The sequence below is a fragment of the Rhopalosiphum padi genome, chromosome 2, assembly GCF_020882245.1.
Source record: "Rhopalosiphum padi isolate XX-2018 chromosome 2, ASM2088224v1, whole genome shotgun sequence".
NCBI classification, from domain to species: Eukaryota; Metazoa; Arthropoda; class Insecta; order Hemiptera; family Aphididae; genus Rhopalosiphum; species Rhopalosiphum padi.
In genome coordinates this window covers 30,985,808-31,012,708 of record NC_083598.1, presented here as the reverse complement: position 1 = coordinate 31,012,708, position 26,901 = coordinate 30,985,808, and the positions used below count along the sequence as shown (strand labels likewise).

At 29.7% G+C, this 26,901-nt stretch overlaps 4 protein-coding genes across 8 annotated transcripts; 2 read left to right on the top strand and 2 right to left on the bottom strand.

Moving 5' to 3' along the window:
- Positions 1-2,182: 2,182 nt before the first annotated feature.
- LOC132921958 (RNA-binding protein with serine-rich domain 1) lies at positions 2,183-5,293 on the top strand. 4 transcript variants are annotated; one of them, XM_060985228.1, is made up of 7 exons: positions 2,183-2,295; positions 2,357-2,406; positions 3,410-3,532; positions 3,594-3,752; positions 3,851-3,976; positions 4,429-4,673; positions 4,738-5,293. In XM_060985228.1, the coding sequence occupies exons 2-7, from the start codon at positions 2,390-2,392 to the stop codon at positions 5,007-5,009; spliced, it is 942 nt and encodes a 313-aa protein (XP_060841211.1). In that variant the 5' UTR covers positions 2,183-2,295; positions 2,357-2,389; the 3' UTR covers positions 5,010-5,293. The 4 variants fall into 4 exon arrangements, with proteins under 4 accessions (XP_060841211.1, XP_060841213.1, XP_060841212.1 ...); XM_060985230.1 differs by lacking the exon at positions 2,357-2,406 and having other exon boundaries at positions 2,190-2,295; XM_060985229.1 differs by having other exon boundaries at positions 2,198-2,406; positions 3,609-3,752.
- An 889-nt stretch (positions 5,294-6,182) lies between these two features.
- LOC132921957 (ileal sodium/bile acid cotransporter-like) lies at positions 6,183-8,557 on the bottom strand. The gene is made up of 6 exons (XM_060985225.1): positions 7,847-8,557; positions 7,532-7,761; positions 7,286-7,460; positions 6,821-7,083; positions 6,577-6,763; positions 6,183-6,510 (listed from the first exon to the last, which is right to left on the bottom strand). Exons 1-6 carry the CDS (start codon positions 8,187-8,189, stop codon positions 6,323-6,325), a joined length of 1,386 nt encoding a protein of 461 aa, XP_060841208.1. The 5' UTR covers positions 8,190-8,557; the 3' UTR covers positions 6,183-6,322.
- A 113-nt stretch (positions 8,558-8,670) lies between these two features.
- On the top strand, positions 8,671-25,319 carry LOC132921954 (rootletin). 2 transcript variants are annotated; one of them, XM_060985222.1, is made up of 24 exons: positions 8,671-8,901; positions 15,316-15,347; positions 15,865-16,101; positions 16,437-16,709; positions 16,791-16,948; positions 17,012-17,387; positions 17,449-17,595; positions 17,655-18,188; positions 18,323-18,620; positions 19,397-19,695; positions 20,086-20,280; positions 20,345-20,521; positions 20,590-20,772; positions 20,849-21,041; positions 21,117-21,476; positions 21,538-21,968; positions 22,049-22,442; positions 22,798-23,090; positions 23,152-23,439; positions 23,517-23,729; positions 23,911-24,192; positions 24,251-24,468; positions 24,536-24,659; positions 24,725-25,319. In XM_060985222.1, exons 3-24 carry the CDS (start codon positions 15,883-15,885, stop codon positions 24,932-24,934), a joined length of 5,865 nt encoding a protein of 1,954 aa, XP_060841205.1. In that variant the 5' UTR covers positions 8,671-8,901; positions 15,316-15,347; positions 15,865-15,882; the 3' UTR covers positions 24,935-25,319. The 2 variants fall into 2 exon arrangements, with proteins under 2 accessions (XP_060841205.1, XP_060841206.1); XM_060985223.1 differs by lacking the exon at positions 15,865-16,101 and having other exon boundaries at positions 8,672-8,901.
- Positions 11,146-13,841, bottom strand: LOC132921956 (uncharacterized). Its single transcript, XM_060985224.1, has one exon. The coding sequence runs from the start codon at positions 13,627-13,629 to the stop codon at positions 11,962-11,964; it is 1,668 nt and encodes a 555-aa protein (XP_060841207.1). The 5' UTR covers positions 13,630-13,841; the 3' UTR covers positions 11,146-11,961.
- Positions 25,320-26,901: the final 1,582 nt, after the last annotated feature.

Below are 26,901 nucleotides of genomic sequence, written 5' to 3'. Positions count from 1 at the left end.
GATCAGCGTGCTAAATCCGGATACATCCACGTAATCCAACGATTTTTGGCTACCTTAAAACTCATAAAATACAAAAATATATTAATTTAATAATAATAATATAAATAATACCTATCCGAGTCATTACTTGATAATTTGTTATGGTAGGTATTACTTTTTATACAAACCTCGAACTAGTTGATAAAGTATAATATAAATAACGATACTCTTTTATAATTACTATAATATTTAATCATAATTTTAATAGCATATATGATATTATATACAATATACATGCATGATTCAATGTTTTTGCGCACGGCGGAGAAAGCCTCATGTTATTTATGTTTTAATTCATAAATTAATAACGGTAGAGTGTAGAGACTGGAAATTTTCGCGAAATATTTGTATATTATCATCTTCAAACCTCAATTTAAAACTTACATTTGGAGCTGTATGCGCTAGTTAAAGATATTTAACTTTTTTGTATTTAAGTAAAATATTTTGAAAAATGTCTAAAAGGTTATACACCATTTTTTTAAATATTAAAATTACCTTAGCACAATTGTCTTTTACAGTCGTTTGAAATTCAAAAGTCTATTATACGCTGTAACATGATATATATTATATATTATACATAGAAAAATGACTAAAATACATTACAAGTGCAACGTAGATAATCAAATACATACATAGTCGAATTGATTATAGACATACATAAAAAAGAATTATTAAGTGTCAAATACACATACCTAAATACATTTTTAGTTCACGTGAATGTGCTATATTATATTTACATTAAAATACATAAGACACAATCAAAATGTTTATTTAATTTGAATAACCATTGAAAATATATTATTTATACTTTGTACGGACCACAATCAGGAGTCACCCAGAAAAACTATGATGACTATGTCTGATACTCAAAATGATTGAAAAATAACCGATACCTGTATTATATAATGTATTCTTCAAAGTTAAAATTAATGTAATGTTCAATTGTTTTAATATCTTTTCACTGCGTTCGAATTTAAATAATGCAATTGTGTATAAATAGCTGCAGAAAATCTGACGCTGTGTGTTATACTTGTTGGCGCGGCATCCGATCCTACTTTTGGAAATTCATGGTTATCGGACACGACTCGCGAGGTGCTGGAGACGAGAAAGGTTACCCGAAGTCCCGATATATGTGTATATAGAAATAAATTAATGGCAAAATTACTAAATTAAATACGAGAGTCACTGCTCTCAATAATATATATATAATAATAATAATAATCGGATTAACACCGTAACATAAACAAAATAATTAAATAATTTTAGACCTAGCGGGCGCCCTGTAATGATAGATTATAATAGATAATCAAATAATAATAACATACACACTCCGGCCAATATTGCCGAGTATAAAAAATACAAATACTAATTAATCAAATAGACAATATAGAATATAAAAATGACATAAAACGACCTTACGGCGTATGGATCGGGGCGGTCACGCAGAACACCACTCCACCGGTTACAACCTGAACACTAAACTGGAATCAGGAGACTGCGACGGATTCTTCAAGTTGGCGCATTCTCCAAGAGCAAGAAATTGGCTGATAGATAAATACGTATTACGTTGCACAATCGCGGATCCAACGGCGTGGTACACAATCCATGGGAGGATGTATAACAATACAAGATGTATATATTGTATATATTTACGGTGGGTCCGGCTCGTAAATGCCGACAACACAGTTGAACAGTCAAACCGACGGCACGTAATATGTATAAAAATATGAATTACCTACTGCCAAATAACGGGGCTTACTGGCCGCGGCGTTATTATAGGGCGGTAAAACCGGCTCGAGAAGATTCGTCACCCGTTGTACGGTCTAGGCCAGTCTAGGGAGATTATCTAATCGGGATGTGACGCGATAATAGATCCGCGTTCGAACTTCGAACAATACTGTTATCATAATATCATATTACGAGTACTTATGTCTTATACCAAATTTAGTTAATAATAAGTCCATAATAATTTAAATTTTCGCTCCAAATGTAAAGACCAATCACAGGGTTTTATTTCATGTGCAGATTGGTAATATCACAGAACAATATTATGCTGTCCGGGAATGGTACCATCATTAAGTTGCTACACCTTATAATCTATGACCATGGTATGAATTGTATAAACACTGTGTTATCACTAACTGTTTAATGAAAATGACTGACTGTTAGCCGCCGCACGCCTGAACCGCCGACTGCCGAGTACGTCCTGCCTACAACAAACGTCTGTAAACACAACTTTAGTATTCAATTTGTGGCGTAAGTTTCTTTTTTGTCGCTGAATGTTTTTATGAATTTAGTAACTGATAAAATTGTCTAGTTCTGCGTTGGAAACCCCTTAGCGGTCGCCGCAATGGTTGTTTCTGATTTGTAAGTATGCTCAAATTTCATGTAATCATGTGTTAGTGTTATATTATATCCGATCATGTCGGTCTCGTTGTAAGATAACAAAATCAATTATACGTGGCTCCCCTTAAGCCTGAATAAAGTATAAACAACTTTTAAAATAAACTTTCAAATTAATTTGATTTAAAGTTGAATTAAATATCTAATTGCTAAAACCTGAAAATATATATACAGTAAAACCTGTGTAATATGGAAACGGTTGGGACCGGATATTTTTTCCATTTTAGACAGGTTTCCATTTAATACAGGTTGTAAAAAAAAAATACTGATATAGATTATATTCATTGACTAATAATTTTAAAATACATGACATATTATTTCCATGATATACAGGTGCATAACAAAAAAATCGTTTCCATTTCCACGTTAAACAGGTTCCATCTTATTCAGAGAAACAATATATTTAAAAATACATTAGGTTCGCCGGGACCGTAGCATTTTTCCATAAAAGTCAGGTTTCCACGTTATTTAGGTTCCATATTACACAGGTTTTACTGTAATATGTATAATATATTATAGCATGAAGTCTTCCAAATTATATGTAAATAATAGTTCAAATCTAATAGAAACCAACATTATTTCCATTTTTGTCACTAAAAATTTGTAAGACCATTTTCAAGTTGAAACCTTAATTAATGATTAGTAAAGCATTTACTTTTATGGATAAACTTATAAACTTTTCAATTCCATTACAATTATGTATTTGTCTAATATATTTTACCAACGATTAACAATATATTTCATGATATATTGTTCTTAGTTCTTAATATCTTATAATAGTCAACTTCTACTAGATATCTTTATGAATAGGATAATTATTTAACATAAATTATACCCATTTACTTTTTCTCAAGTATTTATGCTTATTATTTTACATAATAAAAGTATAAATTAGCATTCATTTTTATAAATTTCAACTATTTCAATTATTATTATTTTATTAATGTTGATTTATAAATTTTTATAGGCCTAAGAATCGAAAAGAAAAAATGGAAGGTGATCATTCGGATAAGGAAAATAAAAGAGAAGAACAAAATATAAAAAAGAAAAAACGTGCTCGTTCATCAAGCAGTGGCTCCAGTAGTAGCCGGTATGAATTCATATTTTTATGTTAGATTTATTATAAATTAATATTAAAATGTTATATTTAGTTCTTCTTCAAGCAGCTCTCGCTCTGGTAGTGGTTCTTCAGGATCTAGTAGCCGTTCAAGCTCAAGTAGTTCTGGTTCCAGTTCACGTTCTAGCTCTAGTTCATCAAGTTCAACTAGTTCTTCTGGTTCTTCTACTGGTCGAGCTAAAACAAAAACTAAGTGAGTTTTAATCATTATTACTTAATGATATTATAAATGATTTTATTATATTGAAGTAGAGATTTTTATAAATATAATTAAATTCAAATCAATTCAAGGCAACCAAGATTGAAAAGTGGCAGTAAAACAAAGAGTAGAAGCCGCAGTCCAAGAAAATCAAGACGTGATGATGAGGAAAAAGTTAAAAAAGCTGAAAGCAAAACTAGAACTTCTAGAAAATCAAGGTAACAAATAATAATTTTAAATTAAAATAAATTTTACATTTCACTTTAAGAAGAGTAGAATTTTACTTCTTAAAAATAAAATAGGAATTTTGATTATATCTTTCATAGTTTTCCATTACACTTGTACTTTTGATTTAATTAAAATTTGTTAGGTTCATGAATTAAAATACACAAGTATATCCATGAATTTTAGTAAGTCATTAGTCACTAAAACTAAAAATTTAATTAATTAGTACATTACTAAATTTAACCATAATTTTATTGAATATTTGTTATTTATTATAACTTTCATACGATATTGAAAACATATATTTTAATGCATTCTCAGTCCGTGTATACCATTCATATGTATTTAAATAACTACATTCTGTAGAAAATATTAATTATTTAATTTAGCTAATATTTACTTTAGGCACATAAGTATAATAATTATAGTTATGATATAATTTTAGATCCGGTAGTCCAAAACGGCGTAAGAAGGAAAGATCACCAACTCCAAAACCATGTCGTATTCATGTTGGTCGTTTAACTCGGAACATTACTAAGGAGCATATTCAAGAAATATTTTCTGATTTTGGAACAATAAAAGAAGTAGATGTACCTTTAGATCGATTTAATAAATTATGTAAAGGATTTTCTTATATTGAGTACTCCACTCCAGAAGAAGCTGAGAATGCCATGAAACATATGGATGGAGGTAAGCGTTATATTTATTCGTAGATCTCCAATTATAATTATAAATAATTTACCTTAAATCATAGGTCAAATTGATGGACAAGAAATAACTTGTGCACCAGTGTTATTACCACGTCCAGCTATTCGTAGAAGTCCTATCCGTCGTGGTGGTTGGGGCGGCGGCGGTGGTGGTGGCGGTGGAGGTGGTGGAGGACGCCGAAGAAGTCCACCTCGATACAGGCGTAGATCACCAATGCCTATTAAACGGCGTTCTCCTCGCCCACGTAGAATGAGGTCTCGTTCGAGATCTCCAAGAAGGCGTAAGCACAGTCGTTCTGGATCAAGCAGCTCACCTTAAATTCCAATTTAGTGTAATAACTTCTCCGTGGTTTAAAACAAAACAACTTAAAATAAACAGTTCATTATTTTTTTTTATATGCATATACATTATAACTCTAGTAGCTATTTCAAATTAAGACACTAGATTTTGGTAATTTTTTTTAGAATTTTGACATCAATATATCATTATATAAATACTTATTTATCTTATATTTATACTTTAATATCTTATTATAATTTACTAAATATAATGGTGATCTAGTATTTTATAAAATAAAGGTAACTAATATTAAGCTTAAATAATTTTTTTTTGTGTTTGTTTTTAAATTTAAAATAGATTTTGTAATTTACCAGACAAAGTTGGAACTATCAAAAGTTTAACTGAATTTATTATAAATAACCCAAATTTATTAATAGGTTTAAAAGAGCTATTATTTAATATTTTCTATTACTTTTTTTCAAGTCCTATGAATAAATATAGCCTTATTAAAAATAAAAAAATATTTTAAGAAAAACATTGCAGTATTTGCTGTAATCCTATTTCCAATATCCACATACAATAATTTATATTCAATATAAGGTTAAACTACTCTTCAAATTTTTATTATTTGTGACTACATGATACATTACTAGTGTTGTGGAGTAAAAGGTATAATAATAATGAAATGTACCTAAAAACAATATAATTTATATTAGTTTCAAAAGCTTAGAATTATACTAAGTGTTAATTAATGGAAGGTACAGTTAATTCTCAACTCACGGGTTAGGTTAACCTAAGATGTTTTGTATTTATTCCTTTTATGGTTGTATCAACTGAAACTTAAAAATGTAGGTTCATTCTTTTGTGTAGTTGATACTTATCTTATCAAGTAATTTATATAATCCAATACAAAATAAATATTAATCAAAACTAGAATTGGAAAATGCATAAATATTTTTTTAAAGAAGTGTAAAATTTAACTGTATTTGTTGAATTATGTTTAACTTTATTCTAAAAAATATTGATTCATTTAACAATACATTTTTAAATTTCTTACACCAAACCGTTTTTGAATTTTAAAATAAATTAATTTACTATTGTAATTTGTATTATTGTTTCAATTTGTCTCAACATCAAATATGTTTAAATATATGCTTTTTTTGTCAAAAATTGCAAGACAATTACTTTTTTATGAAATTAAATTCACTAGTGTTATTTTATAAAATATTAAACAGAAATTTTTATTGTAAAAAAAAAACATTTACAATCCATAAACACAAGATAAAATATTAACAGAGTAACTATAACATTGTTTGATATTATATTAGTCTTAATAGTCTTATTAGTAATATTCATGCTTGTTTATTTTCATTCTCAGAATTTGCTGGTGGAACTTCTTCACATTCTCTTTTGTTTAACATTGATTCAGTGGCTGGATCTTGAATATTAACTATTCCATCTTTTTTTCCAAAACATTTTTTTATTATAAAAGCGATTAGTAAGGGTATGGGGGTCATTAATGCAACAGCAACTGGTATAACTAAAATAAATAAACAGTTTGATATTAATGAATAATTTAAACTATTTAAAAATAAATTGATATTACCAGTCGTTATATCTGCGGCTGGCTGTCCCAGAGAAAATTTTAACATGAATATGGCAATACCAGTGTTCTGTATACCAGATTCAACTGTCATGGAAATTATGTCAGGTGTAGGTAGACATGCTAACATAGATGTTATTAATCCTATCAAATAACCTGTCCATGGTATTACTGCACCAGCTAAAATTATCTAAAATATACCGGAAATTTAATAATTTAATAATGCAATCAAAAATTCAATACTCACTTTCCAAGAAAAAATTTTGAACAGGTATAAGTTAGTGACTGTGGCGAAGATAATTATAAATATTATCAAACAGCTAGACAATGGTTTCAGTATACGTGTCATAACTCGACTAACTCTGGGCATAAAACGTTGAATACAATAACCAATACACAAAGGAATAATTAATGCAATAATAGAGAATCCGATTCGGGAATAAGGAACAGGCATTTCACCCACAGAAAAAATACGTTTACCGAGAAACACAATCCAAAATGGTATCATAACTGCAAAATAAAAATATATTTTTTAAATAAATTAACACAAGCAGTTAATGCAATAAACATCTATTTAATTTTAATTTTATTCATCCCCCTCAATTTTAACATTTTGAAACTCAATATTATATTATATCAGCATAACAGTATATATATGATTCAATAATAAAAAATAATAGTTGTGTTTTTAAGGCTACTAAAAAATACATACTAAATGATTCCAGAGTTCCGATTGTTGTCAGGACAATGCTAAGATTAATATTTCCATCTAGAAGAAGAGACCATACACTAGATGCACCTCCTCCAGGACTTATTCCCGTAAAAAACAAGCCCAATTGCATTGAAACTGAATTTGGGAATATTAGCTTAGCATAAAAAAAACTTAACTGAAATAAAATAAAATATGTATTGATTACTCTTATTCGTTGAAATCTTAACTTAGTTAAAACTAACTTACTATTGGTAAGATAAGGAACTGAGCGAAAAATGAAACTGCAGGAGCGATTGGTTTTCTAACTGATAGTTTAAGTTGTTCTACATCTAGAGCACATCCTAAGTTAATAAATATAATAGTCATCAAAACAGCAACACAAATGACAAATATCTTATCAATCAGTTGTGGTTTACGAATTACTTTGATGTTCATGTGAACATCGCTTGAATTTAAAACAAGATATGTATTATTTTCTGCAAAAATGTTAAGACAGTTCAGTTAGTAAAAACATAATTATAAAAAGTACTTCTAATATTGACATGTTTTATTCTAACTCACCTAATTTTACTACTTGAAAGTACAATTTTGTGTACCCAAGAAACTCAGAAGTTAAATTAAAAGAATTTTTCCACGAATTTGACGGCATAGTATTATTTTGTGGTAATTCAAAATAATGCCTACTAGGATATGCTACATCCTCATCAGAACTAATTACTTGAAGATAAAAATCTTCGTTCTCCCAGGATGCATTTGTCTGTGCGTAGAATACTATTTTTGTACAGCTGCCCATTTCCAACTCTCTGTCTGTATTGTTAAAAGTGAAAATCCAATCGTTGGCAGCTATTGAAGTTGTAAAACATGTTGCCACACACAAATTTAATAAAAATGCAGTACGTAACATGATGGCATATAAATTTTAATAAGTAAAAATAAAAAATATTATTTTAACATTGGCCGAGTAAGGGAACACAATCACTGAGAGTTATGGGCTAGATAAATTACAAGTGAATCCATTATTGTATATTTAATTAATTAAATTATAATTCAAAGCATTTAATTTTTAATAATAGATTAATTATTATTGGTCCTGTCTAAAAACTTTAAACATTGAGATAAAATATGCGATTTTAATTTTTAATTATCTTAAATCGTTATTCTTTATCAAAATATAAATACACATTTGACATAAAACATTACTATTTATTACATTACACCAAATTTTATGAATTAAATTGTTATATATATGTTAATGTTACAAGTTACAACTTGTTAGGTAATCTGAATTCTAAAGACCAAATGACTGATTTTATGATAACTGAATGGGGATTGATAGTACGATGATAACCGACATTCGACAAATGAAAATATAACGTAAAATGTGATTATAACTAATAATATTAATTATTAGTAATATTACGATTTACGTGTTGTTTATTATTGTTTTTCAAATACAATTAAAAAATTATTTTCAGAAACTCAAATTGCTTATTAAATATTGTTTCATTGCCATGATGATGAATCTCCAATAGTATTCAGTTTGGTTGTGACGAATGTTTGATTTGAATATGATTCTATCAAATATCTAATTGAAAATGGAATTAACTTTAGAAGTAGTAAGTGTATTCTATTTTGAATATAAAATAACATGAATTATAAATAATATAATGCATTGTATTAAAATCATAAAAGTTGTAGATAATATATAATTATGCTTTATAGTTTATGGTATTAGTTTAAATATAGGAAGGTATTATACCTATCTATAATTATTAATTAATGAATAATGATAATTTTTATTGTAACATATTGATAATATTATTCAGTTATACACAATTTCCAATATTTCCATGTATCGTCTTTAATTAAATAAATTTGATTATTATACATTTTTCGATATAAACATTTAATTAAGTTAATTGTTTATACTTCAGTTATGAAAGTTTTATACCTCTCTACTTTTGATAATCCAACCATTATTAATTTTTAATATGGTCAAATCCTTCTATAGGCTTATTTTTTTTAATGATAAGATTAAAAAAATGTTGACCCATCGCACATATTTTTAGATTATAATGATATGTATTTAATTGTTATCCTATAGTTATTTAAATTTTAAAATATTTGTTTATCAATTAATTGTTGAAATGACAAAAAATAGTAATAGTACAAAAATTATACACAAGGGATCTACATTATTATTCAAAATATAATTTGTCAACTGGTTTATTCATTTCTGCTATTGTAGGATAGTGTAACGACTATTTTGTTTTTTTTTTATTTTTTAACTAAACATAATGTTTACATTTCACAGGCTCTCTCATATTAAATAAACCATTTATATATATTTAAGTATTTTAGTATGTTATTCCAATTTTCAATAATTTGTGTAAATTTGTTGGTTATAAACTCAATTAATGATTAGTATAGTAAATATTTCAAGTTAACTATTTACAGTGGCGGTGCCAGGGATTTTTTTCTAGATAGATCCAATTGGGAGGCCAAAAATTATAAGGTGGGGCCACAAAAAATTAAAAATGTGTGTATTATAATGTCTAAGGTTAGGCAAGTGGTAGGACCAGGCATTTTCAAGAAGGGCCTTAGCCATACCTTGCCTGTCCCTGGTGCCACCACTGACTATTTAAGTATAGATAGTTTTTATAATCCAACAAATTCACATATAAAAAAAGTAAATTATATATAAATATTTTTTTTCATTATTATTGTTGTTTATTTATTTATATTACAATAATAATTTCTATAGAAGTTTTGTACATTAAGTAATTAGTAATTTCAAAAACTAAATGATAACAATAAAATTTAAATAGGTAAATTTAAAATTACTCAGCAGTAGTATTAGTAGTAACATTTAACAACTATAGAAATATAATATAATTATTATTATGTAAGTATACCTATATATATAAAACATTAAACTATAATTTTTTTTATGTACATTCAATTATTTAAACAGAAGAATATAAGATAAGATAAATAATAAATATATAATGTTGAAATATAGTTTGTGTAATTACATATAATATATCTATTATCTCACAGAGTAATGGTTTTTGTCGGGCTAATTTTTGATTAGTTTTTAAATCAATAAGCTAGTTGGTTACTATGACAATTGTTTTTGTTTTTGTTTATATAATTGAGTGCATTAAAAAATACATGTGGCATGTGTACACAAAATTAATTTTATAATTTTTTTATTAAACAACTTTTGAACTTATTGAAATAATATGTTTTAAAGAAATTTTAAGCAATTGGAAATTCAAAATTAAATTAGGTTATTATGTAACATATTATTAAAATAGATTTTCTGTTATTACTTTTTAAAACTAACATGATTACTAAAATATAAAAGTAATAAGTAGTTTCATTTATAAAATTTTAAATATTTATTATTTTATCTGCTTGGTTACTTATTACTTTATTACCCAATATACAATTTATATATTACATAAATTGACCTAATATTTTTGAACTCAAGATAAATAATATTTTAGTATTTTTATTTTGTTAAATTCCCGTATATTTACATTTTAAGAAATCCGAATTGTAAATGTTACGTGTTGAAGTGACTATGAATTTCGTTTTCTATGACCCATATCATCATAACGACCGTGTAGTATAATTCGCTTCACTGGATTTATTCCGTAACAGGTACTTCCTTGCACCAAATCTTTTTTATACATTATATTAAACAGGTACCTCACCAAATATATATACCTACTATAAATTCATGATTTACCCCATAACACAGTTCCTTATAGGCAATACTAATAATATGTTTTTCGTTCCTGGCAACTAACTACTGGAGTATATTGCATAAAAATAAGTTTGCGTACTACGTGTTTTCAATTCTGTGAAATAAGCTAATATTATAATTTATAAGAAATATACATAAAAAAAAAATCAGATTATATACCTGCACAACGTCAACATATTTTAATACAACGATAAATTATATTGTGTTATTGCATGTATATATATATGTATAGGTTACCTATGTTAAGTAGCGGTCCAATATGCGATCTACAAAAACAAAAAATGTTCTTGTACTTAAATGGTTTTTATAGTTTCATTGAATAATAAATATTCTAAAGACCATAAATGCGGTAAATATTGACCAAATGACACATCTGATTAGTATAATAAGTAAAAAAATAACTAATAACCACGATTAACTATATAATTCGCGTTTCTGCAGTATTTCGAATTATAAAGTACTATACATTATCTACCTACAATTCTGTCCGTGGATTAAATATTATGTTTGGTTTTATTGTGAATTCTTTAATTTGTGTTCTCTGTACAGCGAGAGAACACCGTGTTTCTCGACGAAAATTGGGTTTTCTTCGGCACAGATAGCAGATTGTCGAGTAGGAATATGAAGAATTGGCGTGTTCTTTCGCTGGACAGAATATGGACATGTTTTTTGACCCGACAAATGATTAACGAGGTGGTGACTTTAGCAGTGGACGTTATCTATAGATCACATAAATAAAATAATAAAATACGTTATTATACATCGCACCATAATAATATATCTGACCAAACGGTTTTGATAAATTTTAATTGTCGGCACAACATAACCGAATATTGGACCTCTACCGAACATCACAAAAGTGAAAAATAATTTACAAATTTTGTACACGTGCCGCCGTGTATTAAAACGTGGTGTATCTGTTTTTCTGGGCCGACGATGACAACATGGTCGTCTCGTCCAGCGCGGTGTTTATGCGGTCCACGATCATCTGCAGACTGTAGCGGGCGAAAAACGGCAGTGGGTCCCAATACGTGAATACCATTTCACGTTCCATGACCACCGTGCGCACGAGACGCTTGATCGACTGGACTGTGATCGTCCGAGTGACCGTCTCGTAGAGCAGCGACGTAGCGTAATACCGGTCCGTCGTTTCGGCCACGAGCTCGGTGGACGGCGGTGCGGCGCCGTTGGCTTCCGCATCCGCGTGTCCAACGGCACCCGCATGTGCGGCCGTAACACCGTTTGAACGGTACGCGTGAGGCGGCGGCGAACACTGTATGACGCGTTCGAAATTGCTGTGGTACAACGCGTATGTGATGGGAACGCCGACGTGACATCCGAGCGGTACGACCTTCCGGGACGGCGACACGCATACCCTGAACGACAGATAGCCGTCGAACCGCACCGGGACGGCTGACACGAACCGTGCGGTCCAGTCGTCGATCAGCGCGTTTCGGTCTGTCACTCGGCCGTCGTGCGCGGTGCACGTCACGTTGCACACCACCCGGCCCGCCTGCACCGTGGTGCACGTCGTGTAGTACGACCCGAGGCAGTGCTGGACCAACAGCCACGGGCGGTCGTCGGACACGGGGCCGGGCAGTCGCAGCGACTTCCTGGCGGCCGGCAGTTGCAGGCTATACGCCGTCTTGCATCCGGACTGGCCCACGTTGACGATGAAGTGTCGGTCGGCCCTGAACGACAAATTGTCGTACAGCTTGATGACGTCGTCCTTTGAGCACACGAGTAGGTGCTTGGGCACCGGTAGACCCACCGTCTCGCACAAACGGAACACCTCAGACAGGTCGTTGAGCAACGCGACACCGTCCAGCCCTGGAGTCCAGCACCGACACCCTAGCAGTTCCAGGTGCGGCTTGGCCACCGCGTCGTAGTACGCCGATACGGTAGCGCCGGTGGGTACGTAAACGTCCACCCGTTCCTTCTCGACGATCGCCCTCAGGGCGTCCACATACTGCACGCAGTTGTCCTCGTTGGGCCCGGGCACGGTGTAGTGGTAGTCGGCCGCCACCGAGAACGAGCTCAGCTCCGCTCGGCCATCGATCTCGCACACGATCACCCGGGCGCCCGCCTTGTGGAAGTTTCTGGCCAAGTGCAGCGCCTGCACCGTGCTGCCGCCGTTTATCAGCACGGTGCACCGGCCCCGGCGACGGCGCCTGTTCGGGCTCGTGGTGCACAGCCTCAAGACGCACTTGGACACTACCAGTGGTACCCTGGCACACTTCCAGGCGCACCGCACCCACAGGCACAGGCACAGCGTCGGAACTCGTACCAGCAGCACATTCACCCACGACAGACCGAACAGTACGTTGGCCACAGTCCAGAAAAACGTTGACGCGTACTCGTGGATCGTACCGGCCGTCACGTTTTGCGGCTGCAGCAGGCGACCCGGCGGCGGAGACGTGCGCCTGTCGAGCAGGTAGAAGGTCGACTTTGAGCGTTTGAAGCTGTGCGACGGCGAGACGGCCGGCGAGGACGGATAGCTGTCCGTACCTGAACCGTTGCACCGGTAGCGGTCGTCGGAAATGGGCACTTGGCGAACCGTGTCCGGCATCGTGAACAAACGAACGATCACTGTTGGAACTGACGAAGAGACTTGGTTCTCGGCGTTCAGTGGTCAAAGTTCCTCAGACCGTCGTTATCAAAGTTTTATCGGTTTTTTTCCCGTACGGTTCGCTCATTCTCAACCTTTGATTTGTTTAGCGCTTAACGTAATTAAATTGTGTTTAAAAATAATAATAATAATAATAATAATAACGGTTTATCTAATTACGATTTTCACACGTATCATCAAAATAATTATATAAATGAACGAATTGTCTTAATAAGCCTTCGTTTGATATGTACATAATATTGATAATAGTATATTATACTGTTGTATACAAATAAATTATATGTATATATATATATGTATACGTTGAACTGTAATATATATGTATATGAGAATATCCGTCGTTTCTTCCTCATTCACAAACTTTTTATCATAACACATATAGACTGTGTTGTTCAAAGGTATATAATTGTATATAATATTATTATTATACATACGAACTATAGAGGTCAAGTACGTTCTATATAGAATGGCTTGCATAGGTTGCATTCGCTACAACCGTGTTTAATTGTTTTACTTAAACGTGATGTCTGTCTATTGTACACCTTGGTGTTTAGAAACATATATGATGAAGACACTAAAATAAATACGAATATTAAGTAATATTAAAATTACAAATTAATTGCAGGAGTATAAATATTATTGTAGTTTGAACTTTAACTTGCCTAATTATTGTTGTTTTTTAATAAGCATTTTTATTGATAAAATTAGGAGTATTAACGTTGTGGATATGGATAAGTAATAGTTAAATAGATAAACTATTTATAGAAAATAAAAAAAAATAAATCTATTTAACACATAATTTGATAACATTGTCATTATATATAACCATATTATACGTATATTTGTTTAAGAGGGATTCAAAATTAATAGTTTTTTTTTTTTTAGTTTAATACATTTGTGCTTGTTTAGTGGTGTTCATTTTTCATTAACTTCTTGTGAGTTTATAAATAAATAAAAAAATTAAAATTAATTTAATAGTATAAAACTTTAATTGATATCAAGGCTGGGTAAAATTAATACATTTGTCCATTGTAATTAAACAATAATTATTTTAGTTAAATAAAAAATAATAATAACAAACAAGTCATTAAATAATACTTTCCAACATATATGAAAAAAGTTATTAATTTGGAATTAAGTTGAGACATTAATATGTCCTTATGTAAATATATATATGTTATCCGTTTTAAATATCATCCAATTTCATTATTATTATTTAATTTAATTTATATATTATTTAAAATTTCAAAGCATTCGATTATAAAATTCAAATTTGGGACAAGTACTTTATTAGTTTCACGCTCAAATTTCGTCAGAACGACCTCTTAAGTATTTAAAATTTAAGTGAATAGAGTAGTGACCAACATTTTTCAGAGTACTACTGTATCCCTCTACTCCACTCACATATACTCCAAATATTTATATTGACGATGACAAATATTTTGACTGTTAAAATGTAGACATAAAACTATAATTCAGTTGTTGATTTAATAAATTTAAATTACAAAAAATCTATTATCCCAACTAGTATTTGGTTCATATTCGTTTAATATTTATATTGATTATCGGTACTTTGATTTTATGCATAATATTATTAATCTTCTGCGTTATTTTTATTTGTTTTAGTTAATTTTTGGCGTTATGGATCATCGACCAAGGTAAAATATTTAAAAATATTCGTAGCTAAAATAATCTTTAAAATAGCACATTGAATTATGCATTCATTTTTGTTACCTATACCTAGTATTAACACCACATTAACATTTACTACCGGTGGTTTGTTTTCACATATAATTTTTTTTTATTTTACTTATTGTTGCACGCGTAATGCAATTTCTCAATGCTTTATAATCGCTTCCTGCTGTCAACTTTCAAAACTTTTGTGATTAATATAATGTCTGAAAGGCTAAAACCATTTCACCCACATTTTTGCTCCGAGTAAAAAATAAATAAACAGTGCCAGTATGATTTTACGAGTTAACCTATCACGTTTAGTTTTAAACGCCATCGTAACATAATATTAAAAATACCGAAATTATCTGATCATATAATCACCCTCATTTATTACCCATCATATTTCACCCCAAAATAAAACAATCAATGACAGAAAAACGTTATGATTTAATACCGTGCCGAAATATGCATCAGTCATGCAATCCGTAACTCCGCCTTTAGGTTTTACTGTCGTGTGTCATGGAATCAGAAGTGTCACGTGACGAGAGCAATTTGTCTCCGTATCTGTCGGCGAGATCACGGTTACCCCTTTGCTTACCCGAAGACGCCAACATGGAGATGGCACTGGCACCTGAATCCCCAAAAATTGAACAACAGTCGCAAAAGACACTCGTTGTTGAGGTGGTGTCCCTGAGGCCGATTGATAAATTCCGCAGGGCCGTTGCTAAAATGCCTAGGGTAAGTCATTAAAATATTTCCAAAAATCTTTTTTTATGTTCAACGGCCATTCGATTAAAATACAATGCAAGCCCTATCGCGTTTTAAATTTACGGAAGTATTTTGGATTTGTTCGTTTACTTACCTTTTAAGTTTATCTAGTGATAAATCAATTATAAACTTTATTTTATCAGATTTACAAAACTTTTTTAGAGTGACGGTGAAACTTTTGAATGAAACATTTTTAGTAGATATAACTATTGGTACCTCGTACTTATTCAACATTATTGAGCAATGAAATGTGTTAAAAGAATTTTTTTTTTATATTCAATTTTTATTTTAAAATATCCAATTAGTTCTCCAAAAAAGAAACCGCTACACCAGGGAAATCCAGAAATGTTCCAAAATTGGGCACTGAAGGTATAGTTCGATTGGATGGAGGGCGTACAAGTCTAAGATTACCAACGAATCGTTCACAAAAAACCGAACAGCCAATGGATTTAACTCGGGAGAATCAGGCTTTGCACGAGCGCCTGCGGGAGGAAGCGGCTCGATATGATAGACGATTGGATACATATAAATTGGCGCAACAAAGACAAGCCGTCCTTGTTAGCAGACTCCAAGCAAAGGTCGGTATTTTTGATTTTACATTATCAACACTTTTAGTGTTAATAGTGTTACCTATTAAATGTATTACTTTTGATTTTCAGGTAATGCAGTATAGAGAACGGTGTTCTGAGTTGGAAAGGGAGATGCGAAATAGTATTCCAGCAATTGATAATGTTAGAAGTTATCGTGATTCAGTTAGAGATTATCAATCAATGGACTTAGATTCTGCAATACGTGCTTTAGAACAAGAACGATCTAAGTAAAATCATTTTTATTTTTTTTTAATTGATAGTCAATACATATATTCTGTTTAAAATTGTAGATCTGAAAAAATTATGGAACTGAACTCGACACTTAGAGAACAATTAGATGATGCTCAAACAAGTAATGAAACATTATCTACAGACTTGCAAAAGTTAACTAGTGATTGGGAAAAAATGAGAGATGAAATGAATGCGAAAGAAGATGAGTGGAAAGAAGAAGAACAAATGTTTAATGAGTATTGTTCATTAGAACATGGTCGAATGATGAGTCTTTGGCAGGATGTAGCACAAGTAAAACGGATGTTCACTGATATGAAATCATCAACTCAACAAGATCTCAATAAACTTCGAGGTGAACTTTCTTTAGCATCAAACGACATGGTTACTACTTGCAGTGGCTTAGTGAATGCTGTTAAAAGATCGACATATACTGAAGTACAGTACCTACCAAAAATATTATAAACTATACACCACTCTTATATCTATCATATTTTAGGAAAAACAATATGAAAATTTGTTAAAAGAAAATACAACATTACAAAATAAAGTAGAAAAACTGCAAAACGATTATGATACTGTATGCTCACAGTTGCGACAAAAAGAAATGCATTTGGAAGATCTCAAAACTAGTCTTTCTGAATTTGTCAGTATTACTATTTAAAATTTTTTAACTGTTTTATTGAACTATATTTTACATTACAGGAAGACAAATGTATGGATTCTAATAAAAATGAAAAAGAAGCAGACAATTTACGAATTGATGTTGATGTATTGATGTCCGGAATGCAGGAAATAGTTAAAGTGCTACAGCAAGATAAAGAAATTCTTGGTGATTTAATTAGACCTTTGGCTCCACCACATGTTCATCTTAGCACTGGAATTATTAAGTCTGACACAAAATCAAAACCAGTATCTGCAACTAGTAACTTTGTTGATAGTACTTTGTCAGCCGTTCAGTCTGTTGTTTATAGATATCAATCAAATATTCATGAACTTCAAGTTCAATTATCATCTTGTGTTGATAAAATGTCAGAAACAAAAAAACATTGTGAACAATTAGAAATGTTAGAAAAAGAGTTACAAGTGAAAATTGAAGAACTGAGTAAAGAATTAGATGACTGTCGAAATGTTAATAATCAATTAGGCCATGAACGAGACTCACTTGCGGAAACACTCGAAAGATTACGAAATGAAGCTCAAGCATTACAACAGAACAGAATGCATGTTAGCGCTGTGGTAATAACTTTTTAAATATTTATATGTATTAGTTTTTATTATTATTTATTTATTATTATTTTTTTTTTATGTATAAGTAATAATACACATCTAATAAGAAAATAAAAAATAAAATATTTTTTTTTAAATTTTAGGTAGAAAATATGAATTCTGATTATGATAAAATACAAAAAGCTAATAGTAAATTACAAAAATTAAATGATACCTTGGAAGACGAAAAAATGTTCCAACAAGGTGAAATAGATCGATTATTAAAGGAAATTGATATAAGAATGTTGTCAGAAAATGATGTACAAGACAGATGTAGTTGCTTAAAAGAAGAATTAATTAGTATCAAAGAAGAATTGAATCAAGTGTATTTGGATAAAGAACTTTTAGAACAACGATGTTTGGAACTTGAAATTTTGCAAGCTAAAATGGAAAAAAATAAAGGTAATTATTTAAAATATATTTATATATATTAAACATTATTTTTAATAACATAAAATATAATCAATAGTATTTCTTGATTTTTAATTATATAACTATATGTTATATTATACTTATAATTAGATATAAACTAAAACATATATGCAGGCCCGGACTAGGCCAGCAATCTACTGAGAAAATCTCGGTAGGCCGCTCAAAATAAGAGTAGGGTATGAGTGTTTGATCATAATTTTATTTATTTATAAGAATGATAAGTTAGTATGAGTAGAAGATATTATTGAATTGAATTATTAAAAATACTACTTGTACTAATATTAATTAAATATGGAATAACTATAGTTATAAATTATAATTAAATGTTAGAATGCGTCTATCTGGCGTTATACTTAAGTCAGATCGCACAATAAAACAAATTTAATCACTTATTAAAATGTATCAATGGTTAAAAGTTAAAACAAGGTGACTAGTGTCTTAGCGACTTAAATATTTAAGAATAATTTTAACTGTAATAGACAAAATTCAATAAAATAATAATATTACTAATCAAGATCAGTAGCATATTATTAACTTGCATAAATTATAAATTTGTCTTCAAATTTTTATACTCAAGTTAATGATTTTCTATGGTTCATCACTCATTGTAGTAAATTTTAAAATAGCCAGTTCTAAATAATACTTAATACTTAAATAGTGAAATAGGTTAGAATTAACTTTCATAAATAATTTTATTATTAATTTTCAAATTTATTGTTATATTTAATATTATAAAATTGCTTTAGGGGATCTTGAATCAGAGTTAGAAAAAATTGCATCAGATAGAACTGATTGTCATGAATCATTAGCTAAGGCTGAATCACTTCTTCTGGACGGGAACACAGAAAAAAAAAATTTACAAAAAGAACATGAAAAATTAATCGAAGATAAAAAAAATTTACAAGTGCAAGTAGATGATTTATCTAGTGATTTAGTTGCCCTCAGAAAAGAACTACTTCAAATGGAACAAGATAAGCAAGAATTAGAAAGTGAAAAGTCAAGTACAACGGAAAAATGGAAATCAATATTGTTAGAAAAAGAAAAGGTACTCTAATAATGAATATTAATAAAATTTAAATTTTAAATTAAGTTTTAAATCAATCCAGACTATTTCACAATAAATGACTATCTCAATTAAAATATAATTTAGTAATCATGATGCTAATGAAAATAAAATGTTGAAATGAATCTTTGATTTTTTTGAAAATAATTAAATAAAAAAATTATTTTTTTTTTTAAATTTTTTACCAAAACATTAAATTAGATTAAAATATTAAATATTTGTAGTGCTTATCCCTGTAAGTCTTAAAAAAAAAAAATAAAACTGACATCTCCATTATTTTAGGAGATATTACTTTGGGTTAATCCTTACTGGACAGCCTATATATTATAACATTGTAACAAATATTAAACGTTTGACTAATTGTATATTTAGTTGGAGAATGAATTAGAAGAATTATTAAAAGATAGATCTCACTTAGAAGATCAGTTGGTAAATGAAAAGCATAAGAAACAATCACTTAATGAAGAGCTAATGCGATTAAATCAAAAAATTGATCATACAATAGAATCCAACTCTAGATTAAATAACCAACTTCAAAGTATTGTAAAAGAAAATGAAGAAAAACAGGTTAAGTTATTATTTTAAAGTTGTTCTATTAAGAAGAAAAAAATTAACCAATGATATTCTTCAGATTGCTCTTGATAGTTGTGCTAAGCAATTGGATAATTTAGAACGTCAATTATCTTCTCTTTGCGGAGAGAAAGAAAATCTCGAATCAATATTATATGATGTTCAACATAATTTAGAAGTATCAGAAAATCGGTGCAAACAAACAGAAAGGGAAAAACAAGAATTACTAATAAAACAAGTACTTATATGATTAAAATATCTTGTATTATAAACAATTATTTAATGTATTTTTTTTTTTTTGCTTAGGAATCAATGAAGGGTGAAATATATCGCTTATGTAAAGACTTAGAAAGTTGTGAACAAGCTGCAAATCACACCAAGTCTGAGCTCCTAAATCAATCTAGGACTCTGGAAATAGAATTCCAGCAAACAATTGAAGCATTGAAGAAACAAGCTGATGAAAATATTCAAAAATTATCTCATGAAAAGGTAGTTTAAATTTTAAATATCTTCTTTCTTAAATTATAAATTATTGTTAATTATTGTATTCATCCTTAATTTTTAGGAAACTCTTAAAATCAACTACGAAAGAAAAATTCAAGAAGATTTAAATAGATTGGGTAAAAACAAAAATTGTGAAATAGAAAAACTAAAACAAAAATTAGATATGTTGCAAAAAAATATTGATACAATAACACAACAACACGATGAAGCACTTTTGAGGGCTGAAAACGACAAACAACAAACTTTATTATTAGGTAAAATATTTATGCATTGTAAAACAAAAAATATACGATAATTGAATATTCAGTAATTTATGTATTTAATTTTAGTTCATCGAGATCAAAAAGCTATTGTTAGTAAGTTAGAAAGTGTCAAAAAAGAATTAGAAGGAGAAAAAGAAAGTTACGAACGCTCACTGAGAGAAACACGAGGAAAATTAGAGAATGAAAAAAGTTCAGTGACATCATTACGAGAACAATTAGCAAAAATCAAGAATGAATTAAATGAATTTCGTATGCAGTCTGAAAGTGAAAAATGTCAGTTAATTGGTCAAATAGATGAAATTCAAACAGAACGAGATAGACACTTACAAGAATGCATGGAAATCAAATCTCAATTGTGTATGGCAGAAGACAAACTTGACAATTTCCAGTCACATTTAAATGACATCAGTAGAAAATTAAAAGAATGTAAGTAAAATTTATGTGCATTTGAATTTTTACTTTTTAACTTATTTTTTTTTTTTTGTAGCTGATTCAATAGCTGACCATACTCGAAAAGATTTGATGGAGACTAGGCGAAATTTGAATGAAACCAGTATTGAAAAAGAAAAATATCAAAATTCAAACAGGGAATTACGAGAACTTATTAAAAAATCTGAAACTGATAAACGTGAACAAGGCAGACACCTAGAAGATGCCTTACAAAAGATCACTACATTAGAAGATAAATGTAATCAAGTTGAAGCAGAGCGTGCACGTTTAAATGCTGAATGCAAAGAGACATGCAGAAGACTTGAAGAAACTGAAAAGACATGTAAAGCTCTCCAAGAAGATCTTCAACGAGCAGCTGTAACAGGAGAATCTCGTAGAAATGAACAGAAACAACTGCAGACAAAATTGGATGCTGAAACTGAAGAAAGAGAAAGAGCATTTGAACTTGTTCAACAACTTAGAAGAAAAGTAAAAAGCATTTATATATAAAACTATAAATATCTTCTATGGATAATAGTCTATAATTATTAATGTTTATAATATTATAGGTAAACGAATTAGAGGGAATATTAGAGGGATATGAACAAGAAGTGATGAGGTTACGTCATCGTGTTGATGAAGATGAATTACGTTGGAAGACTCGTGAACAAGAATTACTTGATCGACTAGATGATGGATTAGGCCATGAACGGAAACTTGAAGACCAAAAACATAATTTAGAAGTTTGTTTGTCTGATCAAACTGTTCAAATCCAAGAACTCAAATGTAAATTGAGTGCGTCCGAGGGCCGTCTTCGCTCAGCTGACACTCAACTTGGAGATTTGGAAAGGACTAAACGTGATGTGGAAAATCGTTTAAATACTATATGGTCTACTCTAAAAAGAGTTACAGGCATGCAAGCTGATGGGTCTGTTAGAATAAGGAAATGGAGTCCAAGTAGAAGTAATAATATTTTTCATTAATATATTATTTAACACTTGATTCTTTATCTACACATAATTTTAATAATATATACATGTTAATTTGTAACATACCTACTACTAAAATTATAGTTATAATCTTAAACTAAACATTTTATATTATTATTATACTTATTTATATTTTTAATTTTAAATATAACTAAAAAAATAAATCAAATTAATTGTAATTTGCTAATTAGTTACAAATATTATAGTTATATTATTACAAACATTAAATGATTCGGTGTATTATTTCAGTATACCTATAAATCTATTTTTAATCTTATTTTTATTTATTTTTAATTTTGTAAATATATTAAAATTGTTTATAATTTTAGTCATGGAACAAGGTCCTGAACCAATTCGTATGGATGGAAAAATAGTGGATCCCGAAGTAGTTAAAAAGGGTGTAAGAAATTTGATGCAACAAGTAGCTCAAGTAGAAAGAGAAAAAGATGATTACAAATCTCAAATATCAAATATGAATAGGCAACTAGAAGAAATAGGAGATATTCATAAAAAAACTGATAGTAAATTGAATTCGACCATTCAAATATTAAGGAAACTTCAAGACGAAAAAGTTGAGCTAGAATCAAAGCTCGGGCAAAAACAATCTATACTCTTATCTCAAGTAAATATATTTATATTTTTATTATTAATTTACATTTTGTGCTGATTGAGATGCTTTATAGGCAGCAGAAATTAAAGAAAAAACAGAAGAAATTAAGAAAAATAAAGAAATATTGACATGTCAAGAAACTCTCATGCATGCTGACAAAAATGAAAAGATGCAATTAAAAGAACGTTTAGAAAAGTTAAAACTCCATATGAGTCAACTTGAAGCAGAAAAAAGAAATTTACAAGATGAGTTAACTCAAACTGAATCAAAAGCTACTAAATTAGAAATACTTAGAATTGGCTTAGATGGAGATTTACAGCGGTTACAAATGATGTTGCAAGAAAAGGATAGTCATATACAAGTAATATCACTAATAGATCATTATTTATTTTTCTATTTATTATATATATATATATATATATATTATTTTGTCATTAGAAACTCGAAGAAAAACGTGAGAGTCATTCTAAAGCTTCTGCTGCACTCGAGGAAAGATGTGTTTCATTAACTGCTACTATTGAGCGTTTGAATGCTTCATTAGCACATGCTACTGCTAATGAATGTGATTTAAAGGCTCAAATTCAAGCTCTTCAGCGATCTTTGCATGATGCTTCTATGAGTTCTGCTTCACATAGTGACAAATATAAACAAGTAAAGTTGTCATATTATTGCATATTAATTTCAGAATTATTATATTTCTGAATTTTCACATTATTTTAATCATGTATATCATATGATACATATAAAATTTGTATTATGTTTATTTTATTAAAAGAATATTAAAGGTGGCACATCACGTTATATAATATTAATTTTAATTTAATATTTTTAGTTGCAAAGAGCATTACAAAATTGTGAAAATGAAAAAAAAATTGCTATTGAACGTTTGGATGTAGCGCAACATAATTTAGCTGATTGTCGCCGCGATCAACAGTCAGTGAATGAGTCTATGATTAGACTTCAGATGGATTTAGAAAACAAAGAAGTACAAAAATCTAATTTAGAAGCTCAATTGAGAGCTTTAGGAAATAAATCACTGCCAAGACAATCTAACAAAGACCTTTATGATGAAAGCTCAGATCTTAGATTTAAGTTACAATCACTCAATGATAAGGTATAATGAATAAAAACAAATTAAATGATAGGTTATTAAAATTAAAATTATTGTTTAGGTTCGTATGCTAGAATCAGAGAAAAGGAGTTTGGAGAAAAAAGCTTTATCAAGAAGTAAAAGTTTTGAAAGAGTTGATTACGAAGGAAAATATAGTCATGGTGGACGCTTTACAGAAGAAAATAGAGATTTAAAAAGTAGATGTGACGAATTAGAAAGGAAATTGTATGAAAAAGAAGTTGAATTAAAAAATCTTAAAATGTCTTCATCTGATTACAGGTAATTATATGATACCATAACCTTAAATTAATTTAAAAAATGTATATCAAATCTTTTATTTTATTAGCTCAAATATACCTGTAAAACACACCGATTTAGAACGTTATCGTGCAGGACAGTTGCAAGCTGAACGCATGTTAGAAGCTCGTGAACAATCGCATAGACAACAAATACATAGATTAGAGAATCAAGTAAAATAATTTTTAATTCATAAAAAAAATTATAATATTAGTTGGCTAAATATATTGTGTATTAGGTTGCGATGCTAAGGGATCAGTTAACAGAAGAGACTAAAAGACGTCAAGCATATATAAACAAAACGACCAAAACCAACCGCGAGGCATTGGCACTGAGACAAGTTTTGGACAAGTCATTGTCTAAAATCGCCCAAGACCCATCGCCAGATGCTACTTTATTGAAACACGAAGCACGCACATTGCATCATGCCATTCCTTTGTCTAAGTAGTTTAATTACTAATTTGTATGTAATACATTTCTTGCAAAACTATATTTCTCATATAGTTCCTATAAAGTGCACTTTATAAAATATAAACAATCATTTTAGTGAATATATTCAAACGATTGTAACTTTATAAAAATTCTCGTATACATTTATTTATTATATTTGTTTTTAGAATATAATATATTTAATACTTTAAACTACTATTAGATTGTATTTATGGTGAAATCAACACTTTTTTGCTATTATTTATTATCAATATTATTAATAATTATGTTCAATATAACTTAATATATAAATGTTAAGAACGTAATATAATTATAATTTAATGTTGTTACGTAATATCATTTAGTATTTTGTTAAAATCATTATATTATACAGCTGAATTTCACATACATTTATTTTTATTTCTAAAACTTAAAAAAAATAAAAGTATTTTACAGATACTGACTAGAACCTAACAACTTCTTAACTAATTCATAGACTGTAATTGAGAAATGAGAATAACAAAATAAGAAAACAAATAATACTTGAAAACCTGACATGGTCCATAGCCATACATTTTACTGACATTCAATTATTATTAGTATTATTACCTACTAATCTTCTTATTTGTTTACAATTTACATGTAAGGCAAGGACTTTTGATATTAAAGTTCAAGCACCTCACTTAATAAATTATTATTGCATATGTGTACTTGTAATTTGTGGGTGTTTTAGATTTGGTCTAATTACTCTAATTCAGAAATATGAAATCCTGATACTAAAATTTTCAATCTAAAAATTAATTATAAACGTCTGTTTGTTGCTATTCTTTAGTGTATAGACAATAACGTTGTAAAGAACGTAGAGAATTTCATAATTTGCAATTTTTAAGTATTTTAATTGTACTTACAATTGTAATTACATAGGCATAATGTAATTAGTTGTAAACACTAATAGAAACTATAAATAATAATCTAATTAAAAAAAAATTTGCTATAAAACATTTTTAGGAATCTAGCTCCCCCCCTAACTTAAATACTTATTATACCTATGATTTGAAATAATTATTTTATGTGGTTGTAGCCATACTTTTTGATGTCTACGTCTACATCGCATTAAAATCCACGTGAGATCAATGACAGCTGAAAATCAGCTTCTTGGATTAGCTCTTTTTATTCACGAGGACAAACCAGTAAATCTAGATGAAGTTGTATTAAGAAAAATGGACTTTATTCTATATAACTATTTTATTAATTTTTATTTGTTTGACTACAGATATAAATACAATTTTAAAATTATTTTGTTTTTAAAATGTTAAAAAATACTCAATAATATGATAATATACAATATTATAATTTTATTCCAAGTTTTCCCCTTCCCCTCAAAAAAATATATGTGGAACGACCTTGTATATATATGTGTGTGTAACTATAGTTATTTTAGCTTTGTTTAATATATTCAATCTTTTTATTTAGCTTCAATACTATTATCTATTTGAGGCTTTTTCGTGATGGTCGACCAGGCCACTTCTGTTTTCCGCCGTCGTGGTGCTCGTAAAACTTCGACTAAAACAAATGATAGTAATAAAACTAACGATGATTTAGAATCGGGACTGCTTTGTCCTTATCAATTAATATTTTTAATAGAAAGTACATTGAATAATACCAAGTACATAGACGTTTATAAAGGTGCAGTAGAAGATTTGCACAATACTGAAGACCAAGCCTGCAATGTGGTCTTTATAGATTATAACCAAATTGTCAAATCGTTAGATAACAGTTGTGTCGAGCAAGACGAACCATATCGGTTACTACACGATAGAGCTAAAAGGTATTTGCACAATAACAGTAGGCTATCTACTAAGCTGATGGTACTACTCGTCCGTCAATCGGTAATCATTAATCTGGAATCAATGCGCAAAAAGTGGAATTTTGACACTGAACCGTATACGTTTCAACCCGCTGTAGTAAATATAATTTTAACCAATT